The sequence below is a fragment of the Populus trichocarpa genome, chromosome 18 (genome assembly GCF_000002775.5).
Source record: "Populus trichocarpa isolate Nisqually-1 chromosome 18, P.trichocarpa_v4.1, whole genome shotgun sequence".
Lineage (NCBI taxonomy): Eukaryota > Viridiplantae > Streptophyta > Magnoliopsida > Malpighiales > Salicaceae > Populus > Populus trichocarpa.
The window spans coordinates 13,852,986-13,865,359 of NC_037302.2; the positions used below are offsets into that span (position 1 = coordinate 13,852,986).

General features: G+C 34.9%; 1 protein-coding gene across 1 annotated transcript; it reads left to right on the forward strand.

Annotated features, from left to right (window-relative positions):
• Window positions 1-237: 237 nt before the first annotated feature.
• LOC7459878 (uncharacterized) lies at window positions 238-11,826 on the forward strand. Its single transcript, XM_002324602.4, has 15 exons — window positions 238-433; window positions 538-717; window positions 822-873; window positions 955-1,062; window positions 2,004-2,088; window positions 5,024-5,078; window positions 5,356-5,754; window positions 7,239-7,298; window positions 7,752-7,850; window positions 7,941-8,051; window positions 8,975-9,046; window positions 9,160-9,276; window positions 9,859-10,008; window positions 10,344-10,444; window positions 11,383-11,826. Exons 1-15 carry the CDS (start codon window positions 371-373, stop codon window positions 11,714-11,716), a joined length of 1,986 nt encoding a protein of 661 aa, XP_002324638.4. The 5' UTR covers window positions 238-370; the 3' UTR covers window positions 11,717-11,826.
• Window positions 11,827-12,374: the final 548 nt, after the last annotated feature.

Below are 12,374 nucleotides of genomic sequence, written 5' to 3' on the forward strand. Positions count from 1 at the left end.
AAAATATTTTAATCAAAATATTTTTTTTTTACTTCTCATCCAAAATGCCTTAAAATTATTAAGTCAACTAACCTTCTTTCAATTTAATTTTTTTAATATAAAAAACACTAAGAAGGATATTTTTACACTAACAACAAATTGATTTGACCCGCACCGTATAGCGGGTCAAAATCAGGATTAATGAAACTGTGTACCGAATATTTTTTTTATTCCTTAATAGTATTTTATCATTTTCATCGTCACCACAGTCTGTTTAGGGGCCCCACGTTTCCTTCTCTCAGTAGAACTCCCTCCCTCCAAATCCCCCATTCCTTCCTCCATAAGCAAAAAAACTCCCCCTCCTCCCTCAAATCCCTAACCACCATCAATCATGCAAGAACCGGACCTTCACGATTTATCCGACGACGCCGATTACGCCGCCTCTCTTCAACAAGTACAGCACTTAATCAATCACTCTCTCACATTTTCACTAAATTCAATTCAATTCACAAAACACCTTTTCTTTAATCATCGCCGTGCCTTGTTGTTTTGATCCAGGGATCGGCGAGCATGATGATGACGCGGAGCGACAGCGGAAAGAGTACCTCGTCGAGCGTGCCGGAAGGCGCAGAAGTTGTATATCTGAAAGATAACGTCACAATTCATCCTACTCAGTATGCGTCCGAGAGAATCAGTGGTCGACTGAAGCTTATCAAGCAAGGCTCTTCTCTCTTTATGGTAATTTAATTAGGTTTTTATTAATCAGTTTATTGATTATCTGTTTATATGTAACTCTGTTTAGCGTTTTTTCTAAAATGGGGTTGTTGTTTATGTGATGGCAGACGTGGATTCCGTACAAAGGGCAGATTACGAATGCGAGCTTGTCAGAGAGAGGTTGTGGTTCTGAACTGTTAATTTGGTGAATTATGAGTTGTGATGTAGAGGAGTAAATGTGACATGGTTTTGTTCGTGTAGATAGGAGTCTTTATACCATAAGGGCTGTGCCTTTTACGGATGTGAGGTCCATTCGTCGATATACTCGGACGCTTGGGTGGCAGTACATAATAGTTGTTTTGTCATCAGGTATATATGTTTTTTTTTTGTTTCTTTTAATGAAGGCTGTAATTTTCAGTGATAGAGGATGTAGAGTTTTTAACTGTCCGAAGGTGCTTTTAACAAATTGATAAAAATCAATGGATAATTCTACACTAGTCTTGAACTTACAACTCGGTGTGTTGAGTTGTAAAGGCCAACAAATCGAATGTTTACATGCAAGGATAAAAAATTATGTTATCAAGGTGGTTATAAAAAGTTTTCAACCAACTACTGCTTTCTTTCATTTTATTGTCACAAATGAAACCATGTTTTCCTACAAATGAGGCTTTTTGTTTCAGTGTTATCACGTGATTGGTGAGCTTTTCAACTCAACCATGCTGTGTTGGAAAACCAGGAATAGTGTAGAATAACTAATATGAATAAAGGTTTTGAATACTTTTAGTCTGATAAATGGTCAATGGTTCAGGTGATGGAATTTAAGATGTTTGTAGTATGTGTTACTATGTCTGATATTTGTTAGAGCACAAACATCATATTTCTCATGGATTTGTCACTTTTTACGGTCTGCACTTACATGGAACTATCAAAATTGCACAGTGTGATGATTGAAGTGAGATTCTGAAGAAATCGGTACTTTGTAGTGGCAATTTGAGTATTGTATGTTATCTATTTTTTCCTTTTGGATATTTGTTTTGAGGAGATGGGCTCTATTTTATATACTTTTTACCTCATCAGGGTATGATTAGTTCTATATCTCTTTATGAACATCTACTTTATTTATCTTTGGTTAATTTTATTGCGAGGTGATTGTTTCTACTTTTATGCACTAATTTTTTTTGGGTGTATCTATGCCCTATGTTGAAGGTTATGAGTTTTGGGGGTGTGTTGCAGGACTATTTCTCTTAAAATTGAATCTATCAATCCTTCGATCTATTTCGCTTGATTTTTAAAATGGAGGTGTGTTGCAGGACTCGCATTTCCTTCACTTTACTTCTACAATGGAGGAGTCAAAGAGTTCCTTGCTACAATAAAGCAACATGTTTTTATTGCGAGGTTGGTTATTGATTTACCTTTCATTTTGAGACTCTCTATGCATAGTAAAGGTGCATATCTAGATATTATAAGAGCATCTTTAATATACTAAATTTACATTTGTTGACAAAGAAATTAAAATAGATCAACCTTTCATTTCATTGTGCTAATCTTGTTCATCCTTTCAATATTCATAGCACTGTTCATTGGGCAAATTTCACTTCTAGGTCCCTCGATTTTTATATCGTTTTCGACTTGATCATTCAACTTTATTTTGTTTCAAATTGTCCTTAAAAGTTATGTTGTCCTGCCCCATTTTTTTTATTTCCTTCAGATTGCAATGCTATCACATGTCCAAGGTGTCAAATAATGTTCCAGCATTAAATGAGAGGTCAAATTTATAGGATGGGAATTTTAGTTATTGAAAATAAAACAATTAAAGAAACAAAGATCAAAATTAACATTAACAAAAAAAAATAACAACTCTTTTCCCATCTTTATTTTTCTAAAGGTGCGTAAAACTACACGTTCATCCTTCAATTTTTTATTTTTTATATTTGGTCTTTGCTAAAATTTATTTTTTTAATTTTTCATTCCTTGGATCTTGAGAGAGGCGAGAGAAAGTCGTTGTAAAGAGAGAGAGGAGAGAGAAAGGGTTCGGTTGGCCACATTCCGATAACAAAAAAGGCCGATCTTCATGTTAATGGGTTTGTCTTGGAAAGGGAGTTCAATGGTGGTGGTGTTACCTTTTGAACATGCAGGAAAAAGTAGATTGGAGCCTGCAAAGTTTTTTAAATTCAGTTTTTAGAGTGATTGGGGTTGAAAATGGGTTTATTGAGTTTTCTTTGATGTTTTTTAGGTGTTTTCAGGTTAAAACAAATTGAAAATTGTGTTTTTGGGGTCTAAAAACCCAATTCCTGATTTTTGGTGATCGGAGAAGGTAACAGTGGATGACATGTAGTTTGCCTAGGCAGAAGACTTGTGGTCTGCACAATTTAAAAAAAAGAACAATTACCTTTTTTTTAAAACAAAACAAAACCTAATTCTTGATTTTCAATGATCGGAGAAGGTAACAGTGAACAACATGTCATTTGCCTAGACAACGATGTGTCGTCCGCTCAATTTAGAAAAAAAAACAATTGTCATCGGCTTGTTTTATTTTTTTGAAAGGGAAACCAAGAGTGCGAGCCTGAGCTTTTGCCTTTTAGGTTAGCATGCGGGCTCGTTTTCCATCCCCAGTAGCCCTGACTTTTGTTTTCAATTGTTTTAATTAATATCCTATGTCATTTTTTTTTAAATTGACCAAATTAACTATTTTTAAAATAATAAATATTTTGGCTGGTTTATTTGATTTCATAAAACCTCCAATACCTCTAATAGATTATTGTCATTTATTTCTAATTATTTTCTTAGATTTAAAATCGATCAATTGTACATGTATTGTGCATTTATAAAAATAAAAATGATATTTTCTTAACAACCATAGTAAATCTCTAAGATATTTAAAAAAATGTATAATATAAAATGGGCAGTTGAGGTAAAATATTTGCATTTATGGAAAAATTCTCTTCCCACTTTATTCTTTAATCGGCGCTAACAATTTTTTCTTCTGATTTATCAGTTAATATGTTTTTTCACTCGTTGTATTACACACACAAATCATCTTTCCATTCCTCTTTTAACAAATTTAATGATATGAAAAAAACTCATCTATAATGATGGCATCTTTTTTTTTTTTTCAAAATTAACTTGTAATCCTACCCGCAACATATCACATGCACATTGGCTAGTATTGTGCTATGCATGGAGCGCATTTTATAAATAGAATTGACTGATTTTTTTCATTGTTTATTCTTGGATGCCTTGTTTTCTAATCTATTGGTGCTATGTGGTGAGAAACTGCTTCAAGGTTATCTTTGAAACTTTACTGGGATTAAATGAGTTCCTTGCTTTGTATGGTATAAGGACCAAAGCCGGGCTGGCCTGCCTTGGGCTATAGCCAAAGCACATTTTGGCCTTATGGAATCTTCTCTCCTTGTAGAAATGGGATGGACGGGGGGTTGTTGGTTCTCTTTCTCTTAAGGCTGTTTCTGACAGAACAAAAAAGAAAGAAATAAATGAAACTATCAGTTTTTCAATAACTTGTAGGTTCCTTCTGCAAACATTGTTGTCTGGGAAGGGAAGTTTAAAAAGCATAGGAAAAGGGTAGCAGCATGAAGTTTGTCCTGTCATGTCTTGTGTAGAGTTTCTGATATGAAAGAAATGGTAATACTTTTGTGGTTTAAAAGTTCTAGTACAAAGGTTGAAGTGAAGGAACTGTCTTCCTCACCTATCTAATGGATGATTTCTTTGTTTTGCCATTTTTCTGTCTTTCTTCTAGGGCTTTATGAGTACTCTTACATTTAGGAGCTGGGTTTTTTGCAATTATTCTTCTCATTGTTGCTCCTATTCTTTTGCCTTGTTTAGCTTTCCACATATTTCCCATATGCTTCTGTGTTGCCCCTTTGCTTAATTTTTTTCTCCTATCAACTTAAATAATGGAGGAATGTTGTTTAAGATGAGTGTGGCATCATATTGTGTTCATGTCAAGCATGAAACCTTATATGAGCTGTGATGTTAAGTTATGCTTGACACATTCTTTTAGATTAAGTGTACACATTTTTTATGGTGGACGGGAACCTACTTACACCTTGGAGACCAGACATCCTTCAAAAGAATTAAGTGGAAAAAAAAAGATGATTAGAACAGAAGTGCCTTCTCCCAGAAAGGCCCGGTCTTTTTTTTAAATCTTATTTGCTTTGCTTGTTTTGTTTGTGCATTTCAGGATATCTTTTCAGTTGTAAGATTGATTTGTTTACGAGGTCCTTAAACTTGTTTACTCTTACATCTATCTGATCTTATATATCATCAGAGATGCCATTTCTAGTAATCTTGTTGCTGTCCATCAAATTTCCAGGTCATTAGAAGATGCAAATGTATTCCTGGTGAATGATTTTCAAAATCCCTTTCAGGTGCGGATGAACATTCCTTTGTTCTCTTTTTAGATAACTGGTAATCAGAAACTGCTTGTCTTTAATTGCAAATATTACTTTTAAAGGTTGGTTTGCATAGACATTGATTTCTACTAGGTTGTGCCATCTCAATCATTTCTGTTATGTTTTAGGGTGTATCCCCTGAATTAATCTAGATATTCAAAATCCTGATATGTTTGGTTGACATGTTATTACGTTTCATTTTGCCTCTGTTCTTTTTTTCTTTCTTTTGATGATTTTTAACTGGGTTTTGCAGAGAACTTTGTCCTCTTTAGAGTTGCCTGTTTCTATTGCAAGTAGGCCATCTGCATCTGTTTCAGATGGTGGTGAATATTCATCTTATGAACTCCAAGGGAGGATTGATGGCAGCATCCATGAAGACATTCCTAGGCCTTCTCAAAACCACGGGAGGCAGAAGCACAAGAGTCATGATCCTGCTCGAGATCTAACAATCCAAGTACTGGAAAAATTTTCTCTTGTGACTAAATTTGCTCGGGATACAAGTTCACAACTGTTTCGTGAAAGTAATAGCAATGGCTATGGTGCTATCGAGAGGAAAAGTTCTAGCCACTCCCCCCCTGATATCCCCCATGAGGCATCAATGGATGCAAAGGTAGCTCCTGGGGAAGGTCCTGTTCCCTCAGATCCTCTGGAGGTACCCTTTTCGACTTGAGCAATTTGAATATATTAATATTTTGGGACCCTCTGGAGTTTAATTAAATTATTGGTCTTCTTGTGTCCTGCTCCTAAAAGGTGATATATTTTTTGTTACATTTGATGTGTACTCTTTATAACACACACACTTCTCAGATTACACATAACCCTTAATGTGCACATCATCATTAGGTTTGCATATGCACCTGAAACTGGTATTGGCATAGTATTTGGTACTATATCTGCAAATTGCATTCATTTACGCCATTGTGGGGCTTTTGCATATAGGTTTTCGACAGTGATGTTGCTGAACATTTTGTTCGTCTTACTTCTGTTTGAATCATATCATACAGAGTTTACTCGCAACTTTTGAATTTGATGTATCAAATTTCTTTCCTTGTTTTGGTTTTTCTTCTTGTGCTGAGGAAATTCATTATAGGGCAATACTGATTTTGTTAGCTGGTGAACAGAATGGGGCAACCAATTCTTTCTGTTGGTAATGTATTGTTTTTTAAAAGAGGGCATGGCTGACTGGTGCAGTACCCGGTGCACCAGGAGTTCACAAAGACTAGCTTTGGCCTGCAAGTTTACCATTAAGTCCTTAGCAATAGCATGGATAGTAATTTAAATCCACCATTTACCAAAGGTATGAATATGTTGTTACTAAGAATCAAGCTATTGGAAATGGGTTTTGCCAATGGGAACTTGTTGGAAATGGGTGGTATTTTTTATGTATTTAATAAAATGTATCAAAGCATTTATTTTGAATGTGGTAAAAACAAAATTTTCTTGGGAGCCCAGACACCGCTTTTGATTTATTTTTTTACAGGTTTATGTCGCGAGAAGGAAGACTTCAACAACCAACAGAACTTTTCCTCTCAATAGCACCATAGCCAAAATTTTGTTAAACTTTTTTAATGTTCCCGAGAAGAAAGTTCTGTTGGTGTAAGGAATGGATCTTCCTACATTTGAGGAAAAGTTCTGTTGGTGTAAATCTTCTCGAGAAGTTGGCAAACTTTTCCTCTCAATAGCACCATGATCTGTTGGTTGTTAAAGTAGGAGCCCTAAGCATGAGTCTTATATTTAAGGGTTTTGCCATAGTAGCACCTCATATTTCATATTGTGATCCAACTCAGGGACCAAAAAACGGATGCCATTATGCATTACATATACTTTTCATGTTCTTGACTTGCTTTTAGAAAGTTAGATTGTAGATCTCCACATACTTAGTGGTACGTAGCTTTTCCTTCATGTAATTCCATTGCTTCCATTAGAATATCAAAATGCCACAGAAGAAAAGCACTTGTAATTGCTGACTGCTTGATTCATTAATATTAAGAAATTTAAGATAATAATGACTTTCCTTGGGATGATCTAAACCGTGTTTCATGGAATGTCTTTTTTCCTATTTGCGTTGATCAATAAATACAATCATTCTTCTTTATAGAAGTGGGATTTATTATTTTCCTCACCTCTTTGTGGCAGTTCGATAAAATGACACTTGTATGGGGAAAACCAAGACAGCCTCCCTTGGGGTCTGAAGAGGTAAAGCTTTTTTGCCTGAAGATAAATTCTCTATCGCCTTTATGATAGATCTGTCAATATGAATGTCTCTTTTTCAGTACTCTTAAATGTTTGTTTTTCTTGCCGTAGCCTTTTATTTTGGTCTCAGTCACATCCTTGCATTGACCCAACTGCTCTTTTATCTGTAAACCATGATAGTCTTTGGATGCCTGTGATTTGTACAACTCTGATTTGACATTTACTGCGATTTCTCAATCTTATTTTTTAGAAGCTCATGTGCCAAACTCAGTGAGTTCAAGGGTTTCAGATCCCACCATGAGAAATCACTGTCATGGTTTGTCCATTTCATATGCTTTAGCTTCCCATTGAAGATGAATTTTATCGTACCTGTGGCCCTTAACCCTGATTTTTTACTCAAGACTCTGAATGTACACGCCACTATTTTTTTTTCTCAAAAGTTCTTTGTCTTTTCAGTGGGAAATTTTCTTGGATTCTGAAGGGCGAATCATAGATTCAAAAGCCTTAAAAAAGAGAATATTCTACGGGGGAGTTGAGCACTCAACATGCAAAGAGGTTTGTTCTTTGCTCTCAGCAAACAATTGTTTGCTGATACTTTTTGGCTTAATATGTTAATCTTCTTAGGATTAACAATAATGAATATAGGTCTGGCCACTTCTGTTGGGATATCATGCTTATGATTCAACATACGCTGAGAGGGAATACCTCAAGTCAACCAAAAAGTCAGAGTATGAGATAGTAAAACAACAATGGCAGGTTTGTTGCAATTCTCACTTTTTCATATATTAAAGCTGAAGTCTTCACCTGTTGTTTTCTATGCTCTTATTTTTCTTTTCATTTCTACTTCAACTGATTCATGAAACATGCTATTTTGTTGCCGGCATTTCACTTGCTTGGGCTTGTAGGATACTATTAGGTTTAATGATTGTTAATGCATTGTTGTAGAAAGGGAAAGAGTGATTTGCTTTCATGTTGTCTAAATTCCTATTTATAATAATCAGCTAAATTGAAGGTACAACAAGAAGAGCAATTTTGTTTCTTTTGTTGATTATGCAAAACCTTTGCAGATTGGGTGCACAGTACACTCAAATAAACCATGTGTTTGTCAGGCTTTTGGCTCAGCTTTCCTTCTCTCATAATCAGCTAAAAGGAGTGCTTTGCTTTCAAGTGTAATGGAGCCAGAGAGGCTTTAAGACCCAGTCCCAAACTAGTTGGAATTAGCTACATGGATTTTCCTTCTTTTTTTTTAGGCTAAAATTTCTTGGGCTTGGTGGAAGTTATGTTGTACCATATCTAGGCTTTCACTTTTTAAGTTCAGATAGATGATATTTTGTTGTTTGTCAGTTTATTATCCTAATTACCTGTATTGTCATTGGATGATTGGAAATTAGTTTTGTTTGTCAGGACAAGTGCAATACTACTTTCTACTCTGATTGATGACTTTTTTTTTCCACAAAAAATACATGCTTTTATTTGTTCTATTCAGGAAAAGATGAAATTTCATTTTTAAAGTTAGGTTTAACCTTAACTATGATACTATGTTTTGGTCTCTCTGGTATGTGTCAGAACAGCTGGTTTTTCATGCATCTCTAACAGTTAGGGTCATTGCAATTCTTCTAATCTATTTTTAAGAAGTTTCCTTTGAGCTGTAATACGTACCTTTTCTTTTGGCCTTGCAGAGTATCTCTACTGAACAGGCAAAGAGATTTACAAAATTTAGGGAAAGGAAGGGCCGTATAGACAAAGATGTGGTATGCATGAAACTACCATAGCTGTTTTTCGAGATTTAAATTATTGATTTTACTACATAAAATAAGAAGATAATTTAAGTTAATTTTAATGGTTGTTCTGTTATGTGTTCAAGGTGAGGACTGATAGAACGTTGTCTTTCTATGAGGGGGATGATAATGCAAATGTGAATATCTTACGTGATATTCTTTTGACATATTCCTTTTATAACTTTGATCTTGGTTACTGCCAGGTAATAACTTAATTTGTGCAATTATTTGTTGAAGGAGATGCTGTTTGTTATCCTTTGTGACATTTATGGAGTCATTGTTTTGTATTTGGTGGCTCTTTTTATATTGCATTGAAGTAAATTTGGAAGTACCATAATACATGTCATTAATTGCATTCAAGGAGATTGGTACTTTGTGCAATTTGCAACTTTTGGTGCTTAGCAGTGTTGCTTGATCTTGTTATTCCTTTCTACCTATACTCCTGTTTCTACGCTTCTTTTTTCATGTTACTTCTGTTTCTGTGCTTTTTCATGCACTTTATATCGAATTCCATGTTTTCTATTCTCATCCTGATATGTATACTGTAAATAAACAAAATGGTTTCAATAAGGATAAGTCTATTAATTCTTAGTTGCAGTTTATCTTAGTGTAGTTTCCTATGCTCTCATCCAGGTTCAGAAAACATTAGAGTGGGTAAAAGATTACCTCTTCCTTTTGGGCAAAAAATGTTTAGTGATTACATTCAAGGCCTTTTTCCCCTCATGCTTGAGAAATTGGTGTATTGGGGATGCTGAATATTCATGTCTGTCCTTTTTTTTTCTCAGGGTATGAGCGATTTACTATCCCCAATTTTATTTGTGATGGAGGACGAATCAGAAGCATTTTGGTGTTTTGTGGCACTGATGGCACGTCTTGGACCCAATTTTAATCGTGACCAAAATGGCATGCACTCTCAGCTTTTTGCATTATCTAAGGTCTCCCCCCTCCCTACAAGTATTTTCTTTCTCTTTTTTTCCCTGAAATTCGATTTTGTTTTTTTTACTATGTATCTCTTGGATTATAGCCATCGTAAATTTAGATTCTGTTTTCTTTCCTAGTGAAAATCAAGGCCCTTTTGGCTTAATTAATTATGATGATCTTCTGCTTGTGTTGTCACTGTAAAATGGATATCAAATTGTGAAGGCTAAATGATCATTATGTTGGGATGTTACAACTGTGGATGAAGGTTAGGTGGTAGCTGGATTTTCAGTAAATTGTTCTGATGGGCCACAGTTACTAGTTGAACTAACTTTTGCTATTTTTGTGGCAGCTGGTGGAGTTGCTTGATAGCCCATTACATAACTATTTCAAGCAGAATGATTGCTTGAATTACTTCTTTTGTTTCCGCTGGGTTCTAATACAATTTAAAAGGTCAGATTTGTGGATTATTTGTTCCTCTTTTTCCGCTCTTAGGATTGATGGATGTCTTTTTAATGAAGCTGCTGGCATACCCTTTCAATGCATCTTGTTTTTCTTGCAATTACAAGCATGGCATAGGGGATATAAAACAGAATATTTCGCTCATATACAAGTTAAAAATATATTTGATGCTGATACTAGTTTTGGATTTTCAACTAGTTCAATTTAGCTTCAATTTAAAATGATTATAGTAGTTAGTCTATTTTTTGTTTCACCAAGAAGAAGATACTTGCATGCATTCTGAGATCATGGAGTCGAAAAAACTCGAATGCTGCTGGTGAGGGCCTGCTTGAGATTGTGGTAGTGGTGGCGGTTCAAAGTGCTTTTCGCTTAGAAATGCATCAAAATGAAGTTTTTTTTATTTTTTAAAAATTATTTTTGATATCAGTACATCATCTGAAAACATAAAAAAAAAAATTCATTTTAAGCAAAAAAAAAATTCAAAATTTTTGAGAATGTGGTTTGCACCGCTTTCCCAAACACACCCTAGTAATGAATGGAATATACTTTACTAGTTTTCAATACAACTTGAATGTATCTATCTACCTTCAAATAAATTCCAGCAGGTGATGTTTGAGATGTTTTTCCCCGTAGGCATCTGAGACCTCTCCTTAATTGAGAAGATTGATACATAATATAAAAGAATGCTGGACAATACACTAGAGGTGCATTCTTTTGTGTGTCTAATATAAAACCAGTTTTGCGACAAGATGCCTACGGGGAAAAACATCTCAAACATCACCGTGGTCCAAGTTGTTACTAAATTCAGTGATGTTTTCATACCCTTAGTATCAAAATGTAAAAGCTATGCTCTCTTACTGCTGGAGAAGAAAGGAAAGGAGGTGTTATCATCTCTTTATTTTTCTCACTATGATTTGCCAAATCTTCAGGGAATTTGAATACAAGAAAACAATGCGATTGTGGGAGGTGTTGTGGACCCATTATTTGTCTGAGCACCTGCATCTGTATGTATGTGTTGCGATCTTGAAGCGGTACCGCAACAAGATTATGGGGGAGCACATGGACTTCGACACCCTCTTGAAATTCACCAATGAGCTGAGTGGCCATATCGACCTTGATTCAATTCTTAGAGATGCAGAGGCTCTGTGCATATGTGCTGGTGAGAATGGTGCTGCTTGCATCCCCCCAGGGACACCACCTTCGCTGCCTATCGAGAATGAGAATGCTTTATTGTATACTCAAGAGGAGGATGAAGTACTGTAATCAGATCCTTCCCATTGGTACGATATCACCAGCATTATTTTTTGTATTCTTTATGGAATAGCTGTGTATAAATGTTGATCTTTCAAAATAAAATGTTATTAATCAAGTAATCATCGACTCCATTTTCTATCTTCCCTAAATTTAATCTTGTGTATAAACTTGGCTGGACCAACGTGGTCGGACCCTCATTATTTATTATTGTTTCTTGTTCACATTTCCCAAAGAAAGGGATATGCTTTCGTATTTTATATTTTTTTATATTTGGCTTTGAGTTTTAATTTATTTTTTATTAAAATTTGAAAATTATTTTTTTAAAATTAATATTTTTTTAAGTATTCTAACGGTAATTAATCTTTTTAATTTTTTTAATATATTTTTAAATAAAAAAACAATTTAAAAAATATATTAGACTGTCAAATAGCATTATCTTACCGTCAAGTAGTGAAATCATCTTTGATTTTTTTTGAACGAAGCCTACAAGTTTCCAGCTCGTGCTAGAGAAGAGACATTGTCGTAGTCGTAGGGATGGCTGGGCATGGGTGTACCTATCAGCCGATTGTGATGTTTTATTTTTTTTTGGGCCCTCCTTTGGAAGAAAAAATAATGGGATGAATGCTTGCGTCAAGATGCTGATAATTTTCTCATGTTATGCTTCACT

Excerpts from the sequence above, each read along its gene's own strand:
- LOC7459878 (XM_002324602.4), top strand. The coding sequence starts at position 371 with ATGCAAGAACCGGACCTTCACGATTTATCCGACGACGCCGATTACGCC. Across the intron at positions 8,052-8,974 it reads TAGTAAAACAACAATGGCAG|AGTATCTCTACTGAACAGGC; the intron begins GTTTGTTGCAAT and ends TTGGCCTTGCAG. Across the intron at positions 9,047-9,159 it reads GCCGTATAGACAAAGATGTG|GTGAGGACTGATAGAACGTT; the intron begins GTATGCATGAAA and ends TATGTGTTCAAG.